At 34.1% G+C, this 22,207-nt stretch overlaps 1 protein-coding gene and 1 long non-coding RNA gene across 2 annotated transcripts; one reads left to right on the top strand and one right to left on the bottom strand.

The window, feature by feature from the left end:
• The first annotated feature begins 256 nt into the window (after window positions 1-256).
• Window positions 257-3,083, top strand: LOC134248088 (uncharacterized). Its single transcript, XR_009987972.1, has 3 exons — window positions 257-392; window positions 730-883; window positions 2,901-3,083. It is a non-coding gene; the product is annotated as an uncharacterized LOC134248088 (long non-coding RNA).
• A 246-nt stretch (window positions 3,084-3,329) lies between these two features.
• LOC134248086 (tripartite motif-containing protein 5-like) lies at window positions 3,330-5,677 on the bottom strand. The gene has a single exon (XM_062730509.1). The coding sequence runs from the start codon at window positions 5,656-5,658 to the stop codon at window positions 3,964-3,966; it is 1,695 nt and encodes a 564-aa protein (XP_062586493.1). The 5' UTR covers window positions 5,659-5,677; the 3' UTR covers window positions 3,330-3,963.
• Between the last annotated feature and the right edge of the window lie 16,530 nt (window positions 5,678-22,207).

The following is a 22,207-nucleotide window of genomic DNA, read 5'->3' as shown; positions in this document are numbered from 1 at the left end:
CTGGGTATTAAGTAAATAGAGTAAGCATGATAAGTCTAAATTATTATAAGCAATGGTACTTCTTTCAAAATTGTGAATTGCGAATTCCATGGACTCTGGTTTATAACATGAACCAAATTTAATTGTTTGAAATTTGTTGCACAATACTCAAGTGACCTATGAGGCCCGTGGGCATCTTGTTAAATATGTGGATAAATTAAAGCATTGAAAAGCTAGAACTATAATAAACTTAAATCCTTTGACTCTGCTGTAGACATCTTGGAGAATTGTCTGTTTATGTTGTGGCGCCACCTGAAGTATTATCTTATTCACTGTGTTCCTGTCAATCAGCAGAAATCTATATATACGTACCAGAGTCAAACTCAGACATACACAACTCAGGAGGCTTCAAGGTTAGTCAGGCTATTTGTATCTCATGTTTTTTTATGTGGTACAAACGAGTTTTAATACCTTATGATCTTTTTTCTCTCAGTGAAATGAATTTTTTATGCATGCATGGATATTTCTACCTCCAATTTTAGTCTATACCTTTTTAACAAGTGTGAGAATTTAAGAAAACAGACACGACTGAGTCTAGGTGAATCCAAAATAAGGCAAAATTTAAAGTGTAAGGGGGCAAAAATAAAACTGAATGAAAATAATTTGGTGTACAATATTGAAATTGTTTATCTCGGTATGTACTTCCAGATAGTGAGTTCTGATAAGTTAATTATCTTAAAATGTTTACAGATTTAACTGGGATTTCTCATTCATCATTTGGAGAATCTGATGCAGACTCGATCTTTACCAGACATTGACAAACAACTTATGATGGGGGTGACCAGTGAAGATGACACTGAAACAGACAGCAAACTCAACTATACATGACTCACACCTCCAAAAGGTACAGAAGATTGATAGTGAAAGGACAGATATTCCAAATGTAGAGAAACAAGAGGCCCATGGGCCTTATAGGTTACCTGAGCATTATTCAACAACTTTCCAGTGAATGAATTTGATCTTGGCATGTTTTAAGCCAGATGCTATGGCATAAAAATTACAATTTGGTCATCATAACTATACACTTAACAGTTCCTTAGTTTGGTTACTTAATACCCATAGACAGGTTAGGGGAACAAAAAATGCATTTCAACAAATCAGTAATATTCAGCAATAATGAGTAGTGTTGCTACCACACATGAACCCTTGACTCTTAGGCCTAGATCCACACATTGTACAATTTTTGGAAAGGCATTCATGCTTTTCAAATATATTTGATTAATACCAAGGAGCTCATTTCAAACAATTCATTCATTTTCAGTATATAAGTACAGCCCCCTCCCCCACTCCCTCTATGGTACAACTGCCGTGGGGCCTTGAAATTATACTTCTTGAAGATTACTGCCCTTGCTCATACTATAAAGGTAGTTCATCTGCTTAAAACCTAGGTGCAAAGAAGAAAATATTCAAAGATTTAATGTTTTTTCACTATTCATGTATAATCAATATAGCCCCCCAACACCAGAACCCCTGACCCTAGTGCCATAATATTCACAATTTTGGTAGAGGCACTCTTGCTCATCATACTTATGTACTTAGTTAGTTTATATAAAATGTAGGATCAAAGAAAAAGATTTTCAAAGAATTCATGTATTTTCTCTATATAATTAATAGAGCCCCACCCTAACACCAGAACCCCTGACCCTGGGGCCATAAAATTCACAATTTTGGTAAAGGCACTCTTGCTCATTATAACTAAGTACTTAGTTAGTTTATTTAAAACCTAGGAGCAAAGAAGAAGATTTTCAAAGAATTCATGTTTTTTTCTCTATATAATCAATAGAGCCCCACCCTAACACCAGAACCCTGTTCCTAGGGCCATAAAATTCACAATTTTGGTAGAGGCACTTTTGCTCATTATAACTATGTACTTAATTAGTTTATTTAATACCCAGTACCAGAGCAGAAGATTTTCAAAGAAATAATGCATTTTCACTATATACACATTTATCCTCACCCTAGCACAAGTACCCCTGACCCGAGGGTCATGAATTTCACAGTTTTGCTAAAGGACTCAATGCTGATTACTTCATGCAAACAGTTTGACTGCTTGATGTCCAGGAGTAAAGAAGATTTTTAAAAATTGCATTAATTTTAGTGGTATTGGCCCCCACCCCCAAAGCTCCAGGGGGGTAGGGATCATGAAATTCTTAATTTTTGTTCTCCTTTACCCAAAGATGCTTTGTGCCAAATTTGATTGAAATTGGTTCAGTGGTTGCAGAGAAGAAGAGAAAAATGTTCAAATGTTAACACACGACGAACGACGCACGACGACGGACGAAAACAGATGGCAATAGATCACCTGAGTAAACTCAGGTGACCTTAAAAAAAGATGAACAAAAAATTATATAAAGAAAAAAAAAATTCATACCTCTCTCACAGTCAACATTTTAAAAAGAATGATTCATCCCCCCTTTTCCAGCCCAACCACCACAGTGACCGTAGGTGACCTTTCACCCACAGACAATTATTTCAGCCAAACCTTTCCCCTGGCCCATCTTAAGGTATAATCTCCACCTTAAAAGTGGTTTATCTATCCTTCCATGGTTCACATTTAACTCTCACCCATAGCCATAAATAAAAAGTGTTTTGTCCAGCCCTTTCCTCCAGCATGCTTTAAAATTGGTTCGATGTTTTATGAGATTAGTTGATTAATGGATATTTGCATATCCTATGGAACAGTTAGAGTGCTGATTTTATGCCATATGATAGAGTACAACTTAATCCAAATGGCATTTTATAATACTGAATACTTTTAAATTGAGAAATACAATGTACTGTTATTGAGCTATGCTTAATTCATCACTTTATTATGAAAAATGTCTTTGGATTTACATGTATATAAACCATTGTTTGTTTAGGAATACTGTAATTCCAGGACTCACTACAGCTTTGTGGAGGCCCTCATAAGGAGAGTAAGAAGACTATTGAGGCTCAACACGGGGAGCAAATACAAGCACAGGTGGCTCGCTATAGTGAAATGATTGTTGTTTATAAAATTTGATATGACTTTTTAATGCTTAGTTCTACTGACTATAATTATAGATTTATTGAGCTGATATTGTATGGAACTTGAACTTTTAATATCTTATGAAATTATTTTTGTCCATGTAATTCAAGATGTATGTGAATTAAAAATAAAATGAAAACATCTTCAATGAAAAGTTTCTGAATCAGATATCTTGTGATTGTTTTGGGATTACAATATACACAGTCAAACCCTGCGTTATTTTGTGTCAAATGCGTCCAAGAAATAATTTTAATAAAGTGTTAAATTTATTTATTTTAAGTAACATATAACTAGATTAAAATGATTTAGATTTATTTTAGATCAAAGGCCATATTATTCTAGTCAAGTATAATCAGAACTCCACAGTGTGCAGTGCATGATAGCTAGAGGGTCAAATTGATAAAAATGTACATAATAATATTTTGTTTCTTTCTTCATGCTCACAAATTTACTGTGCATGGTTTTCTCAATATTTGTTGAGCACCAATTTTTGAGGAATTTGTTGTTGAGCAGATCCACGAAATTCAATGTTCTTTGAATTGAGAAATACAATATTTATTTGTAAAGGCAATGAGTTAGTCCTAAAAATTGTGTATTCTTGAGAACGTCTTTTTTTTTTTTTTTTTTTTTTTTTTTTTTTTTTTTTTACAAAATCCATGATGGCAACGAAAATTGATGAAACCACAGGAAATAGTATTTTCATGAGATATTGAAAGTTTCTTCTAATGTTGGGTCTTTATTGAGCAGTCGTTTCAAAATTGTTTATGAATTATAATGTATATTTTATACCTTATTGATAATATTTATTTTTTAAATTATTTTACACAAACATATGAACACGAGAAAGTGAACCTGAATCAAACTATATATTCTTGTGATTTTGGAAAAAATCTCTATCACAAATAAGTCAATATTTAAAATACAATGTTTAACATGTATTTGATTTTCTTCACTTTACCACTGTTCCACTCGGTCACAAAGAGATTGTCTCCGGTGTCTACACATAAACCATATGGATAATGTAGATCACAGTTATCAATGTAACGGAGGAAATGTCCATCCTGATCTAGGATGTGGATACAGTTGTTACCACAGTCTGCTATCAGGATCTGACTCTGGCTGTCTGTTGTGATGCCGACTGGATAAAATGATCTCTTGGTAGTAGAGGGATGACCAGTGTATCTAAATCTGAGTTTTCCTGCCTGATTGACCACCACAACTGCACTGGCTCCACGGTCAGCCACACAGATATCTAGGTTCCTGTTCTCACTGATGTATTTACTGAAGATACTACTACATGAATACAGAGGTTTACCTTCTCTGTCAAACTGAATGGTTTGTTTATTTGTGGAGCCAGAGTAACGGACAACTTTTGATTGTTCTTCATCATCACTGTCCATGGTAACCAGGAGGTCACCAGAGGAGGTACTACAGACACTGTTAGGATTCCACCCCTGTAATCTGATCACTTCCTGTATCTGTTTATTCTTCACTATGTTTACAGTTCTTGTATCAGGGTCAGTATAAACTAGATCTCCACTCCTTGTCACTGCTATGACATCTGATATTTTTCCAGACTTGGTTTGGATTGACTTCAGTAGTTTGCCCTTGAGGTTGTAAAGTTTCATAATTTCGTCATTTCCACTAGTCCAGATTTCTTCTTCACCGAGACAGGTAACACTGTATAGTGCGTTATACCCAGTGTCTATGGTGGTGATGAGCTCTGGTTCATCAAGCAGTGGTTTGACTGGAGGATAGGATACAGCTTCTGATGTCTTCATAATTGTGTAGCCATGTTCTTCTGTTGTAATGGATAATCCTGACAGAGAACCAAACATTTGACGGAGCTGTTCTGTGTTGATCTGATGAGTAGAATAACTTGGTAATGACACATTGATTTTAGGAGGTAAACTTCTGAATTCAGCATTTCTAGATTTGTACCCAGAGGTTAGGGAGACATCATTGGAGTCCAGTAATTTCTTCAGATCAGCTATGCTCTGTTTTACTTCAGAAGTAATCTGTTTGATTTCTTTTTCCTGTTTATTTACAGCAGCCAGGTGTTTAGTTTTCATCTCATCAATTTCAGATTTCTGTTTGTTGACAATGATGTTAATTTCTCTGTGCCAGTCTTCTCCTTGTTTGGTGACAGCTGATGTCAGTTTCTCATAATGCTTTTCCAACTTTACTTTTTCAAAGTATACATCTGATGAAATTTCTTCATAAGTAGGTAATATTCTTTTTTCTAGTTCTTTCAGATCCGTCTTAAAAATTTCTTTCATAAAGCTTGGTTTCTGCAAGATATCTTTGAATTCATGACCATGATGTTTACCCGAGGAGATGCAGGTAGAACAGACAGGAATGTCACATTCCTTACAGTAAAGTTCACAATGTTTCTCAGTGTGGTTTGGACATTTTGGGTAGTTAAGGTTAGGAGTAGATTTTCTGTGTTTGTATGGAACAACATTGTGTCTTTTAGATGAATCAGACAAATGTTCCCCTACACAGGCCTTACACAGGTTAATCTGACAAAGTTCACAATGATTCTGTAATGCAGCTCTTTGACACAGGTCACAGAGGAGGAGTACTTGAGCTCTGTCCAGGGGATCCATCACTGGGGGGCATGGGTCACTGACTACAGAAATATTAAACAATTTTGTATAAATATACAATATATAAGTTATTTTGTTAGAGAAATTGTTAGACAGTGTAGGTTTTAGAAATAACAGAAAGGATCTATTTGTAGCGTATTGGCGTGTTGGCATGTAAACTTTTATTCTTATTTTTGATTAAAAAAAATCAGGAACATTTTTTAGATAACAGTCAAAACAGTTCATGTAGTTAATGAATATAATTAATCTAATCTATCTAAAGTGGGCCTCTCATGCAATTTATCTAATGTATTATACGTACTATTGTACTAGAATTGAGATCAATAATGATATCTGGAAATGTTTTGCAGCAAGTTAAATTTTCTTAATATAATCTAGCCTCACCTCAAAATCAAACATGGCCTCCCTGATAATCCCGTTCATCACAATTTACTTCCTTGTCTTAAATTTGTTCTATATTTACCTGTTACCAGGTCACATGATTTAAATACCTCGGCTATCTAAATATCAACCTATGTAGAAGGTACGATTAAATCAAAATTAAGGGGTGTTATTAACAATAATTACCGTATATGGTCGTTAAACCCATGAAATGAACTTTAGAGTCATCCTGTCTATCTTCTATCTCCAGCTTTGTATATATCCATCATATTTTTGTCTATACGAAAAGTCTTTGAAATATTTTCTCTCTTAATTTTGTAGACTTTTATTATAATATGAACTATACACGTGTACCTGGTATTTTCAGATCAGGTTTTTCTAAATTTTAAGGACGGGTGACTTCATGCAACAGTGAGTGGTGTAGCATCGTTTTTGAAAGTGGGAGGGGGGGGGAGCAGCCAGAAAAAATATTTTTTACTTACCTGAAAAAGTTGACAAGCAAATAAAAAGTTTGCCTAAAGTCCTATTTCGGGGGGGGGGGGGGCTGTTTCTCAGTGTCAACTACATGTACTTTCCGTACCAATTCTAATGCTTCAATGCTTCATTTTTGGTACATCACTTGAAAAGTCTAAAAAGGGGGGGGGGGGGCAACAACCAGATTTTCAATTAATTACTATAGTAAAAGTGAGGTTGGGAAAAAAAGTTGGGGGCCCCCCCCCCCCCCCCCCCCCCCCCGTTGCTACGCCCATGTAATTAAAGATATGCAAAAATTGCGATAAAATAAACTCTCAAAGCAGACATTTTCTTTTAATTGAACGAATGGTCAACATCTCATCTAGCTGCAGATCTGTAGCGTTATGATTTTATATATTTGTCTTTTTTTCATAGGCGTAGTCACAGGGGGGCAGCGGGGGCAAAAGCCCCCCCCCTAAGATCGGGGGGGGGGGCAAGAGTATGTCTGTGCCCCCCCCCCCCCCCCGAACAACAAACCCTTTGAAGAAAAAGTTGGCTACTCCCCCCCCCCCCCCCCCACGAAATGGGATTTTTGAGTTTGGTGAATTTTCCCTTTCTTTTTTTATTTTTTATTTTGCTTGTCAAAGAATTTCTGGACTTGAGCACCCGCCCCCACCCACCCCCCACTTTTAAGTTTGTGACTACGCCTCTGTTTTTTATCCACCTTTCAACCATTTATAGTTGTCTCTTTAGGCAATAAAGTCGTTAGAAGTGAATTTTCTGCAATATAACAAATAATTTTAATCAAGCGAGTTTATCACTTGTAGAGACGAGTATAAAGGGTTGGGAGGTGTATAAAATATGCATATTGGCTACAGAATGTGTCTGGAATTAGGGAGTGAATGGCGGTTGATTGACCAAATTGATGCTTGAAAGTGGGTAATTTCCCCTGAAAGCGCGCAAAACATATTGCGCTGTAAATTGCATGCACCTTTTTTGCATCACAGGATCTGTAGCGTTATGGCCAAAGACAAATATATAAAACCATAACGCTACAGATCTGCAGCTACATCTTATCTATAACTTGATGCTATTACATAAGATCAATTGCTCTATAGAACATTTAATTGATGCTTTCACACATTTATTTATTAGGTAGGGGGGTATAGATCCTATTTTTTATTAAAAGAAAAAAATAAGTAACGTCAGGTGTCTGTGCTTGCACATGAATCATATTTATTTCTTTTGAGAACTTTCCTTTGGTACCAAGTTGTTTAAATTAACCTTTTCGCTGCCGAGCAGATTTGGAGTTCAAATTACGTACAGTGCCGTGACAGTTTTCTTATTACGTTAAATCTATGACGTAACGTTACTATGACGTCACAGAGGTATAAGACCTTTTTCGCCTTTCATTTATTGCAGAAAATGGTTTTACAAAATTGAAATTCAAGCAAAAGAACAAAATTCACTTCTTATTATATTTGGCCCTGAGAATTTCCCCAAATTTAAGTTTCAACTGAATCAAAACTTTATAGTGGAAATAAATGTTGGGTATGTGCTTTCTTAAAATATATAAACCAAACTTTTTAGAATGTGTCCCGTTTTACTATTTTATGGCGGTCAAAACATGCATGGAATGCGTATTTCCGGAAAAATCGTTAAAAATCAACTACTTAAAAGCAATTTTCAATAGGTCCGCATCATAACACCACTTTCAAATTTTCTCAGTTGAAACATTGATTTAAAAGCATTCTTTATGCAAAAAATTACGATGGTGTTATTTTGCGGACTATGTTTATTTTTTAAAAATGTGTTCATTTTTACACCACCAAAACCCATGAATGAGACAGAATGTTGCTATAACACGTTTTATAACTCGCCATGTATCGCTGAAAAATCGTAATTTTATAGGATGAAGTCTTCACATCAATATTATGAACATCAAGTAATGTTATTTCATATATTTAGTTGCAATGCTTTTGTCTATAAAGTCTTATTCGATAAAATAAGAAAAGAAATACATATACGTCATTTTTAAAATAATGACGTCACAATGGGGTGTAATACTTTTGATAAAATATAGATCTATAACGTTACTGGTCCTGTACCAGTAGCCGTCTAGTACCAGTTACCGTCTATTACGTCATTTCGCGTGTTTAAAACGTGATTTTTCGAGATTTTTCTTAAAGATCGTCTGCTGCAGACAGAAAGTAAACATGAGTAACTTACCATACATCAGAGATAATATTATAGTGGTATACTTTACAAAAACAGTGTTTCGTCCGAATAATCGTCTTGTTTATGATGTGGGGAAGTGACATCACAACTTTGAAACTGAGGTTTTGTTCTCTTTTTTATCTCAAAGCACCCCTATAAATGCGTTATCCTGAACTCAGATGCGATCAGTAACGCGTTAGTATATTTTATTGTATTTCTTCAACATGATGCGAAAAAACAATTTCTATATTTTTTCTCAATTATGGGAGAGCTGATACTGGAATGATTGCAATTGTATACCTATGCAGTTTGCACAAAACAAAATTATTTCCTGGATTTTGTGAGTGTATGTGTGTGTTTTTTGTCTCTCAAGTTCTGTTTACATTTAAATTCCTACCAAAATAGCGTTTGTAGCTAGATATCATTAGAAATTACGTAGACGGTAACTGGTACAGTGCATACGGGAAAATGGCGTCCTACCCTACCCCTCTTTAACGGTATGAAAACAAAGTTTCATGAGTAGGACTAGCAAAAAAATTATATATTCTGATAGAGCAAGAGTAAAGCTTTATATATGCCAAGTTTTATCTCCAAATTGTGTCAAATAGTGAAGCAATGAAAGAAAAACCTCCATTTTTAGACGGCTATTGGTACAGGACCAGTAGTCCTTTGTGCAATATAATCCTAAGCATAAGAAATACAACGTATATACTTATCGTGATAACAAAATGTAATAGGATAGACAATTTTAAGATACTTTTAATTGTCAAGAATCACAAAGTTTGCATGTGTTCCAAGAAAGCATTGCCTATTTGGCGTGCATCTGCAAAACTTAAGGACGCGATTGCACGGCGTCACGTGATCACGTCATATGGTGATAAAAAAAAAGAATGTTTGCTGTAACTATTTCCGGATTAAGGAGCGTTTGCGCTTGACAAAAGGGGTTTATTTTTCTAAAGTAGAGAAAGCATAAGATATTAAAGATTGTTACGATGCACTGAGAGTGTTGGTGAGCGTTGAACATATTTTTTATCTACGTGCATATTTTATGATTTGACACGTCTATCTATTGTATATCTCTGAACATTGAAATCTATTTCATTAAAAATAAATTTGATTTATATCTTGATGTTTATATATTCATTTTAAAATTAGAATTTTACTTAAGATTGTTGCTTATCATAGGATCTACATCTATGTATAGATAATTTCTAATAGAGATTCAGACGGCGTGATTTACTAGATACATGTATAAATATTGATGAACGAAGGCGATTTTGATAAACGTGTTACGGCGAAGACCACTTATGCCTAGCAGACATATCTTTTAAAAAAAATATCGCAGAGGATTTTGATCTTTAGCATTTTCAGCAGTGACATCGACCATGTAAATTTTCAATCATCGTCGCACATATATTGTAAACGATTGTTGTAAAATGTTTTAAGCGTTGTATTGAAACACAACACACTTCTTCTGAAAGAATACAAGGGAAGATATGTACATAGATAAATAAAAGAAACATGTTAACTCATCATGCTTATGGGAATACATTTGAAAAATGTTTTTTTTTTAATCACATGGACATGAACATAGATGTTTCACTCCAGCATATTTCATAAAGCGACGGAAAGTTATTTCAATCAATTATTATTTTTGAATCAAAACAGTAGATCTATAGTTTTGACGTCAATTGTATCATTATGACGTCACAATGGAGATAGCTCTCATCCATGTACAGGAGAAAATGAAGTGTACTTACTTGAAAAGAATCGGAAGGAAAACCATTTGTAAATGTGAATATTTAGAATAATCAGAATTACTAGAATTTGTCCAATAAGATTATTTATGGATGAATACATTTATTTCCAAATATATATATATATAATGCAGTTACAAGTTTTAGAAAATAACCTCTATTCATTCAATGTGTTTAAATGTCTGACCCCCCCCCCCAACCCGATTCCAGGTTACTAAGAAGAAACATCGCTGAGTGTTCAAAGCATGAAGAATAAGGCCTTTGAGGACTGTGCACTGGTTTATAGTATATTATTTATTTATACTGATATAGTAGCAAAATGAATGTTTTGGAGATGAAAAAACTGAGTTTGAAAAAAAAGTTATTTTCGTGACCACTGTCGGTGATAAGTAAATCATTGTGCTTCACATATAAAATGAGCATCAGCTGCCAGATTTCCAGAGAAAAAGTATTTATTTATCTATACATATGGCCTTTATTGTCTTTAAACAGATTATGCATATTTAAGGTCCAACAACAAACCATCATATGAAAATCTGTGAAATCTTTTAATATTTTAGGAAGGGGGGGGGGGTACTGAAATGCGTGTACCTTACAAATTAATCTGATTACCTTACTTCATATTTTAACCATAAGTCACTTATAATGACTAGAACAGCATATATTAGTTTGGGGGAAATTCATTGGGAAATTTTTTGTCTAGACGTTAAAAACTGCTATTGAGGTGAAAATATTACTGCAAATTTACAATTAATACTTCCCCAAAAAACAATGGCATTACTACATTTATCAATAGTTTCCGAAACAATTTTTATTTTCAATAAATATAAAGCATATTATTAAATATCTGCAAGAAAATATTTAATTTGCTTCAATTTTGTTGCATGTATGGCATTATAAAACATTCACCTCATAAATATCAAAAGATTAAAAAATGGTGGTTACCATGGCAACCATAACTTCCTTATAAGCCTGATGACCATGCTTGATACTTTGATATAATGGTATCACTGACATTAGGAACGTTATATGTAAAAATGAGAAAAATTCATTGTGCGGAATTTTTTCACGGACCCGTGCAATCCTTTCCTTAAATCCATATTTTGACACGCTTTTTCAATATTTGCTAAGAAATTACAGGTATTTATCGAAAATTACCAGCGTATTTCAGTGGTTAGAGCATTATGCTCTAGAGTTGCGAAGTAAGGAATTGATCCTTACGTCGCGGGTTCGATTCCATTGTGGGTCGTGGAGACAGGTTCTTCAGCTCGAACGAGATCGTATAAACCGAGATGCTGACACGAAAAAAAAACCTCACTGCTCAATGACCCAATCGTAACTACTCGGCCATTTCCGTAACCACAAATAACTTTTTATAAGATACGGAAAAGGGCGAGTGTGATCCGATTGCTCAATGACCCTGACTAAGTGCCGAGCATAAGACAAAATTTGCAGCTCTCCACCGGCTAGTAGTGGTGTCTCCATATGAGTGAAATATTCTCCAAAAGGACATTAAACTACAAGTTTACAATCAATCAACCAATCAATCAATCGATTGTCTCTATGGGTACATGTACTCATAGGCGTAGTCACAGGGGGGGGGGGGGCAGCGGGGGCACTAGCCCCCCCTTTCAGATCTGGGGAGGCAAGAGTATGTCTGTGCCCCCCCCCCCCCCCACTTTTTAATGAAGAACAAAATAACAGCTATTTTGTAATGATATCAATATATAGTTGTGTAGAAAAATATTGGAATTGAAAGTAACTTGCCTTTGAAAAAAAAACTGGCCTCTACCCCCCCACCCCCCCCCCCCCACCACCACCACCACCACCACCACCAAATAGGATTTTCGTTTTTGGGGAACTTTCATTTTATCTTTCTTACTCTTTTTTTTTTTTTTTTTTTTGCTTGTCAAAGAATTTCTGGACTTGAGCCCCCCCCCCCCCCCCACCACCACGAAATGCGAAATAGGATTTTCGAGTTTGGGGAACTTCCTTTTTTTTTTTTTTTTTTGCTTGTCAAAGAATTTCTGGACTTGAGCCCCCCACTTTTAAGTTTGTGACTACGCCTCTGCATGTACTTGTAATGAGATATCTGTTTAAAAGTTTAAAGTTTCGAAAGGGCTCGTATATGTACGGAAGCGTATTAGGGCCGCAGCAGTATTTTTTTTTAATTTGTTATAACAAATTATTAATTTGTTTAAACAAATTATTAATTTGTTATAACAAATTGATAATTTGTTATAACAAATTATTAATTTGTTATAACAAATTATAAATTTTTTATAACAAATTAATAATTTGTTATAACAAATTATTAATTTGTTAAAACAAATTGATAATTTGTTATATTATATAACTTTGTAAAATCCGATAATCTGATTGGTCAATACTAAGTACTTATTTTTTAATAACGACCGCTGAAAGCGAATAATGACTCGCACGAGCTGCCTCGTTTTCACTTTCGCTTTAGACAAACATGGAAGTTCGCAAGTTGTAGGTAAGAAAAATTTAAAAGACATAGTGAAGAACTCTGAGGCTGATAATACAAAACAATTACAAGCATATCTGTCAACATTTTTTGGGAATACTTAGCACATACCCTTGCATGGTTGAGTTCGACTTTTCCACTCACTCGGCGAGCAGAGTTTTGACACGGGCACTGGAAGTTAATGTAAATATATAGTATGTGTATATATAAAAAAGAAGGGTAGGACACTCTTTTTGAGGCAAATTCGGGTTTGACGTATTGTGGGCCTTTCTCAGAAGACTTGACGCGATTAATCGTTCACATATAACTTACTATCAATATATGTACAGTTTCGTTCCGCTCCAATGCCGTCCCTTCAAAGAAAAAGATGTTTTTATACCTCCAAGTGCCTAAGAATTTCGCTAGACTGTCTTACTTCCGGTTTATCCAAACTGAATAAAAAGACAAGTTCTGATTGGTCAATGTCATACACATACACAACGTAACTTTTTTTATATATTCATTATTACTCGTAGAAATTTATTTTGAAAAGGCTAAAATATATAAACTGCAACTAACTGTTTAACAAACGTTGAACATACCATGAAAAATAAATTGTTCTCGCTTCACGTCTATCCAGCTGTCTAAATTTTATTTTGTTATTGACCAATCAGAACTTGCTTTTTTATTCAGTTTGGATAAACCGGAAGTAAGACAGTCTATCGAAATTCTTAGGCACTTGGAGGTATAAAAACATCTTTTTCTTTGAAGGGACGGCATTGGAGCGGAACGAAACGGTACATATATTGATAGTGAGTTATATGTGAACGATTAATCGCGTCAAGTCTTCTGATAAAGGCCCACAATACGTCAAACCCGAATTTGCCTCAAACAGAGTGTCCTACCCTTCTTTTTTATATATACACATACTATATATTTACATCAACTTCCAGTGCCCGTGAGTTTTGACGCTGTTTACGCGATTACGGAGACTAAGAAAATAAAGACAAGCATGCCATGTAAGATTGTATCTTATCTTAGAAGACATAGGTATTTATATTTTGTGAGTGCATTTCCTCTGCAATTGTAAACGAGTGCGATTCTCAGTCTGGGGGAGGGGGTATTCTGTGTTATTCGGAGATAGATATATTGCGTTATTATTATGATATGAATTAAAATTTATTACTGAAACAGTTTCTTCTGAGTGATATTCAATGAATTAATAATTTGTTTAAACAAATTGATAATTTGTTTAAACAAATTATTAATTTGTTATAACAAATTAGTAATTTGATAAAACAAATTACTATTTTTGACATAATTTGAAATGTATACAATCTACGAAAGCCAGATCAAATCAGAAATCTTAGTATATGTCGGATTTATGAAAATAATTTGCAAATTATAAGGCTTTAGTGGGACTATTGAGAGCTTTTCCAACAGGGTCTTTTTATTATTATTATAAAAATTTCATGCATACAAAAGAATTGAATGACACATTAGGAATTTAATATCAAATTTCACCAAGAGATACCCACTCAAGAATATTTTGGGCTTTATCTTTTCGTTCGTTTTCCGGGGAAAGTTGTTACGGAATGTATTTTTTATTGATAATTTATCCGCAAATTCATTTTGGTCAATTATGCCTCTGTTGCTCACAGCTTTATAGGAAACCATGGAGGTTCACCACGAAAGCAGATCCAGGATTTTGCATATATAGAATTTGGTTTGGTTTAAAGATTTTATTTCTTACACATGAATTGGGTTGAACAGTAGACATAAATGCCTGTCGAAAAGCAGTATTCAAAGTAGATGTCACATGTAAAGAAAGAGTCCAGAGAGAGAGAGAGAGGGGGGGGTGTTCAAATGAACAAAATCAAAACACAAACTAGAGGTACTGTGAGCAATGAGCTCACTTAATGATACCCCCCCCCCTCCGCCTCCCATATTCTTATAATGACAAAGTCCATGTTTTGCTGTGGCCGGGAAACCCTAAATATGTGTCGGATCAAAAAATAAAATAGGAGGTGCACAATGGGCAATATGTTATGTAATAAAGATTCCGTGAAAAAGACATTAATTTCACTTCGTGGTAAAAGAGGAGTTGCGGGTAAGAGATGAGTACTCCAAAGCGTAACAGACGGACGGAAGTACATACCGATTACAGTATACCCTCCCACCTTTCAAGCGGGGGGATATAATAAAACAATTTATATTGTAACATGTAACATTCTGTTGCATGGCTCAAATAGATAATATATTTCCTAGCATACGAATTGGGTGATATGACTGTGCAGAGTCGGAAGGGGGGTGAGGGGGGGGGGGGGGGGGTTGGAGTGGGGGGGCACGTATGGACAAACTTTCATTAAAGCTTCTAAGAACAAGCTATAAGGAATAGAATCTAGGACATTGATGCAATTCATCATGAGATTGATGTTTGAAGTAAAAACTCTGAGCTGCTAGAAAAACATTAATAAAAGGTCAAAAGCTTTGCAGACTGTGTGCTTGAAACCAATATTTCAATGATTTCTAATCTGATATAGATTCCATAGTTCTGTGTACATGTCAAATATCCCAAAATAGTAATTTGTTATAACAAATTATCAATTTGTTATAACAAATTATCAATTTGTTTAAACAAATTAGTAATTTGTTATAACAGATTAATAATTTGTTATAACAAATTATCAATTTGTTATAACAGATTAATAATTTGTTATAACAAATTATCAATTTGTAAAAACAATTTATCAATTTGTTATAACAAATCAATAATTTGTTATAACAAATTATCAATTTGTTAAAACAAATTATCAATTTGTTATAACAAATTATTAATTTGTTATAACAAATTATCAATTTGTTATAACAAATTATCAATTTGTTATAACAAATTAATAATTTGTTTAAACAAATTAATGATTTGTTTAAACAAATTAATAATTTGTAATAATTTGATTAAACAAATTGATAATTTGTTATAACAAATTAATAATCTGTTATAACAAATTATTAATTTGTTTAAACAAATTAACCACAATAGGCCGTGGCTTCTCTCTCTCCTGGTCCACCTTTCCTATTCTGTGCGCCCTCTCGATGTTTTCTCCAATGTGAGGTAGATCTAGTTGTGTCTCACAAAAATCGCTTATTAAAGCAGCACATTTCTCCCGTCTGTCACCTCTATATTCGGCCAACCCGAAGAACAATAAATTGTCTCGCATGCTTCTACACTGTAGGTCAGTTATCGTATCTTCCATTGTTTTCTGTGCCTTCGCTAGTTCAGATATTTGACCTTTGACCTCGTCTGACGTTTTTCTCAATGAACCTATTGCGTTTCCCATATTCCCCGATGTTTTCTTTATATTATCCATCTCAGCTTCAACTGTGTGAACTTTCTGCATAACTCTTTCGAGTTTTACGTTTATTTCATTTATCTTTGAGAGATTTTTATCGATAATTGATAGCTTTGAGAATATTTCACTAACCCAAGTAGGTCGCCCCTGTATATCATAAGGACGCGTGTTCGAGTGGGCGGGTGGTGGATCTAAATTATTACCCAGCTGAATCAATGAATCATCACACATACACTCACCATTGTTCGTTTCAATATCCATCCTAAGATGTACTTCCTCCTCTGTGCTCTCTGCGTTCTCTGCGTTCTTTGCGTCTCCTCCTGAGTTAACTACTTCTTCATCCACACTCATATCCGCCATGTTCGGTAAATACTGCTCGTCCCCTGGACTTAGGTACAGTTTATGTCTAACGTTTTTGTTTGGATTACTGTTTTTTCTTTTTCTTTTTCGCACCATTAGTCTTACATTGAGCTAGCTAAAATTTTACTCTTTCTCACTCCCGTAAATCTTCTAAATCTTACATATATACCACACTGTTTACTGTGAACTCACCATGCCACGTAACCGGAAGTCAAAAACACGTATATGTAACACGTGTAAATCATCGTTTGAAATTCGGTCTGTTCAATACGCGTATCACGTAGAAAATAGTAACATATCTGCATGTATTAGAACAAAACTCTACATTTTTTTTTTCAGAAAACCTGACATAATTATGATAACATGAATTTACTTCGAATTCGCTGTTGGAATATTGTTTTTAAAAATAAAATAAGAAAGACAAAAAGGCCAAAAGCCGGCGAGCCACACCGACATGCACACTAACTGCAGAATTGAATGTAGTTTTATGGTGACGGTGGTCCATTCCATTTTTTCCCCAGACCAGTGAGCATAGGTCTTCAGCTACATACACACTAAATCATTTTCTATAACAACGGCAATTATAATCATTTTAGTCGTTTACAAATTTGGTCAGGCACGTAGCATCGTTTTTGAAAGGGGGGGGGCAGAGAAAAAAATATATTTTACTTACCTGAAAAATTTGACAAGCAAAAAAAAAAACAAACAAAAACAAAACGGAAAATTAAAAGTTGCCCAAACTCGAAAATCCTATTCCGTGGGGGTGGGGGTAGTGGTCAACTTTTTCAAAGCAAAATTACTTTCACTTCCTTTTTTTCCTACACTTCCTTGATATCACTATACTATGTTACAAAGTGTGGGGGGGGGGGGGGGGGGCAACCATCCTTTTTAATGAACATTTTCTATAGTAAAGGTAATGTTGGGGAAAAAGTGCCCCCCCCCCCCCTGTTGCTACGTCCTGTTGGTTATTACGACCGTCTTTAGAACTTCAGCGCTGAATCGCAGCGATAAACTACTGCATACGGAACGCATTTTGTCCGAGAATACTGTCAATAAATTTTTCTTATACCTTTTATTATTTATTAACATGCATGTATCTTGTACTGCCTTCCGTGATGTAAACTTCATTCCGTCATAGTTTATCACCAACGAATGCGACATTAAGATCCGCCTATTATGTGACGTAAGCGGTCTAACATTTCATCGACAGGTCCAACATCTCACTCTGCAGTCAAACATCGATTTTTTTTTATTCACACTCAGTAAAACATTAGATATGTTAGATTTTTTTCATATATATTTGTACTGGAACAAATTCTTACAAATATAAAGGTATAACAACATAATTCTTTTCTTTCAACTTTTTAACTATACGATATACGGCTTATGTTTTTGAATAAATCTTATAAAAATGTTTTAATAAACATTGGTTTAACCAAGCAATACAAATAACGACTTATTTTTATTATGGTAGGGGGAACACATTTTTAAATGTGATCATTAGTCATCTAATAATCAAAGTCATTTATTGATGTGTTGTCAAATTCACAATTTCTCAGTTCTTCTGACCGTAAACTAATATAATCTTACTGGAAAATATAACCCTGGAAAAAAGGACGGTGTGGGTTTTTTTTTTTTTGGTCAAAAAATTACATATCCTTTAGAAATATCAAAATTTGCCGAAATTCGCCGAAAGGAGCAAGACAAGATTAGTCCAGATGACGATTTTTATTTATTTTTTTTTTAATCAAAACAACAAATGGTTAAGGTAGAGTAGAGATAATTTTGTGTTGAATCGCTGTGCGAGTGTCAAAAGTCAGTTATACGTTGTTGAAAAGTAAAATTACTCGCAACGGCAGAAATTGAAATTCAACGAGCAAAATAATTGACTGAGGATCATTCTTCTTCATCGTTGCTCAATCTTCAATTTTGTGTTTTGAAATCAGTTGTTTATAAAATTTTAAACTCATATTAACAAGATCAGTTTCAATAAAAATTTATCAATACGATGATATCTCGTTATTTTAAGAAAAGGGTATTGAGGCAGAAGGAGAAAAGATAGAGAAGCAATGACGTTGCCATTAAGCAATTTAAAGGGCGACATATAGAGCAAGGTAATCCACTAACGATGAAATAGTAAAATGTTTAAAGAATCAAGTTGATTTTTTCAACATTTACAAGTACAGTTTTTTTAATATTTAAAGTTCTTTAAAATATTGTAGCGGTATGAATCTCATGGCATCAGTCCGCGAACACATGAAAACTCTCCAAATGCACAACTTAATTTTCTCTAAATACGATTTTTTTTTTTACAAAATCAAATCCAAACATACCAATTGATTCAAAGACTTGTTATTAATTATGGAAAATGAATCTAGTAAGTATCGTATGCTATATCAATGTTGAACAAAAAATATCGCGTTACGTTTGTGAATGAAATTCATTAAACGTTCAAAATGAAAAATGCAAGCTAGCTGGACTTATTTTGAAATATCCTGTATCCCATTCTTGTTTATGACGTCGCATAAATCAACGTCAAAATATCGCAACGTTAACGTAAACAATGCTACCTTTACAGCTATGTAAAACATAAATAAAGCTCTGTACAGGTATATATTGATAATTTCATAAAAATATACACTCTTTAGAAGAACTTAGAGGAATATTATTAATTTTGACACGGGGCCGAATTTTGCGACAAATGAACCAGGTTCTTTCATCGTCGGAATTTCGAAACCCACGGGTGATCTCGTCTAGATCTTTACCTAAAGACGAGATCACCCGTGGGTTTCCGACGATGGCAAAATTTATGCAAATTTAATATATTTTCAGTTGATTAGGTTGGTAGGTATTATAATTATTTTTAATAAGAAAATAATTTTAAGTTACGTCAAGAACTCTTGGGTCAAGTTATATTCATGTATTGCATAATAATGAACGCAATACGAGTAAAATTAAATATATTGAAACACAGTTATGCACAAATAATTATTCAAAAGTTTTCGTGATTTATCGTTGAAAAATGTATTGTACTTGAAAAAAGTTCATTTCTGTCTGTACACCTTAATACTGTAAATCACTTTTTATTCGCGAGAACTTTATTTTCGCGTAATTACGCGAGACGGTATGCTCGCGAAAATTTAATTCTCGCGTATAATAGAATTCCTTAAGATTATATAGAACAATGACCACAATTCGTGAAAATTTTGTCTCGCTAATAAAGAGTTAATGGCTATCTCGCGGAAATTAGGTGTCGCGAAAATTAAGTGATCTACAGTATATAGTTTTTAACGTAGACCTTATGTAATACATGTATATCAGATGTACCCGGCCCGTAGGCTAGCTAAAAACTGTACTGTAGCTTTCCGAAAAAAATATATATTAATAGACCGGTTTGTCAAGATATACCAGGGTATTTCTTTGGAGACTGCAGTTAGTTCTGCAACTAACCCGGAAATGTTTTAAAGGTCGATTTGGGGGGGGGGGGGGGAGGTCTTACAAAAACCTGAATCCCCCTAAAAATATCTTGTTTGTTCTTATGTTCCGATTTAAAAAAAAATCTGTGTATGTGTGTGATTGGGGTGATTTCTTATTTTTGATTGACTTTTCCAAAAAAGAAACCTTGAACATGCCAGAAGAAATAAATTGAAAATAAAAGTGTTCAAGTTTTTTTTATGATATAAAATAATAATAATGGTTATAAGATGTGTAAAGCCGAATCAAAGTTCATTTACATAAGTTAATAAAAATAAAAAGGGAAAAATAACGTGATTTAATTAAACGTCATATTTGATTATGACGTCATTATGACCAGCGTCCTGCAACCAGGTGTCTGCAAGTGGGTCTCAAAATGAGCGACTCGGACGATTTTTCGGACGGCTCTGATTCAGAATTAGAAACTGAAATCGAAAGTGATGACGAAGAAGAAATGGTGTTTTTGAATCAGCAGCCCTGGGTACGTGCCCTGCCCCCAGAGCCAGAGGACCAAGAGCCCTCCAACTTCACAGAAAATGTTGGTCCAAAAAATATGCCACCATCAGACAGCAAACCCATATCTTACTTTTTTCTGATGGTGACTGTTGACCTGATACATAGGATGGTTTTAGAGACAAACAGGTATATTCCTTTTTTTCTATATATACATGAATATATATACACATATAATTATATATATATATATGTTAAAAGTTATCAAGTAAGTTGACAACACGCTATATAATGCATTCATATATAGTCAATAAAATGAAGAGTATTTGATCCCCTTTATTCATTTGGACAAATTCAATATATTATATTCGGACAGATGGAAAATTCGTTCGGACAATTAAGATACTCGCTCGGATAAATTCGATATTTGTTCGGGTGAATTAGAGGGGAAAAAATCTTACTCTAAATATGTGTTTCCCCCGCTTAAGAAAGTAAGACGAGATTGAAGGGGGTGGGGGACCCGATCAACTCTCCTCGGATTTGCAGAATAATACATTTTTTTGTATTGGAGCGAATAAAAATGTTCCAATATAGAATTATTAAAAAGATAACTTAAAAAAATTCTTTTTTAAATACTTAATGTAGTAATAGGTGACAGGACGCCTTGACTAATGCTGGATTGGCCCCGAGATGTTCCACATTTATGCAGTCAATGCCCACAAAAAATATTGTATTTGAAGAATAATTCAATTTAAAAATATGAATGACAATAACAATTCATATTTGTCTGTATATGCAGATTTTGTATTTCCGTTCCTTTTGATCTCTTATACATTTTATTTACGAATTCACTACCCTGCATGATTTCATTTGGCATGTACTTTTCAAAAATACTAGAACCGATTTTCAACGAATTAACAAATTTTAATAGTCAATATTATAATTTTTATCAGAAATGTAAGTGTTTCTATGTTCTTCATATTACACTCCATAAAAAGAAAAATATGCACTGAAATCTGGAAAAGATTGAATTAATAAAAGAAGTTTTTCAAAAATGTGTCACAGGGGCTCTGCAAATACGGGCAGAAGGTAATTTTGTTGTAATTACTGCATGGATAAAAAATATTTTTTGCTTGTACAAAACTTTGCAGTGTATAAACATATGCATCATATCCCCTCTACTTATTTAAAAGGTAGTCGAACAGAATATTTTTGAATTTCAATTGCTGCATTTTTATTAAATTTTATACATTGACAGTACCAGTTCGGGATTTTGATTGGTCAAAGACTCAAAAGCCCACTCACTAAAACCTTTAAGAAGGAATTAAAGAATGAATTTTCAATTTGTCAATATTTATTTCGTCCGAATCAAACCTTAATTAAATTTTAATTCGCCTGACAACCAGTATTTAATTATATTTCGTACGAATATTTGAAATTGAATTATTGAGGCGAAGTAGTCTCCCTATACTGCTTAAAATTCTATTGGCTATTCAAGAGGGGGGGGGTTACAACTTTTTGCTACTTTGCAAAAAGAAACAAGGGGATCAGTGTTTTAACATAATCATTAGTAAAAAGTTATAGGAAAAAGAGGCCCCTCCCAAGCCCTCTGATATTGCCTTGAATATATCACA

Source organism: Saccostrea cucullata, unplaced genomic scaffold (assembly GCF_032062105.1).
Source record: "Saccostrea cucullata isolate Sc308-1 unplaced genomic scaffold, CSIRO_AGI_Scuc_v1 ctg1901, whole genome shotgun sequence".
NCBI lineage: Eukaryota > Metazoa > Mollusca > Bivalvia > Ostreida > Ostreidae > Saccostrea > Saccostrea cuccullata.
Note: the sequence above shows the minus strand (reverse complement) of the source record. Positions and strands in the feature narration are given on the sequence as shown.

What these genes read in the sequence shown, in the direction of transcription:
- LOC134248086 (XM_062730509.1), bottom strand. Translation starts at nt 5,658, where the DNA reads ATGGATCCCCTGGACAGAGCTCAAGTACTCCTCCTCTGTGACCTGTGT.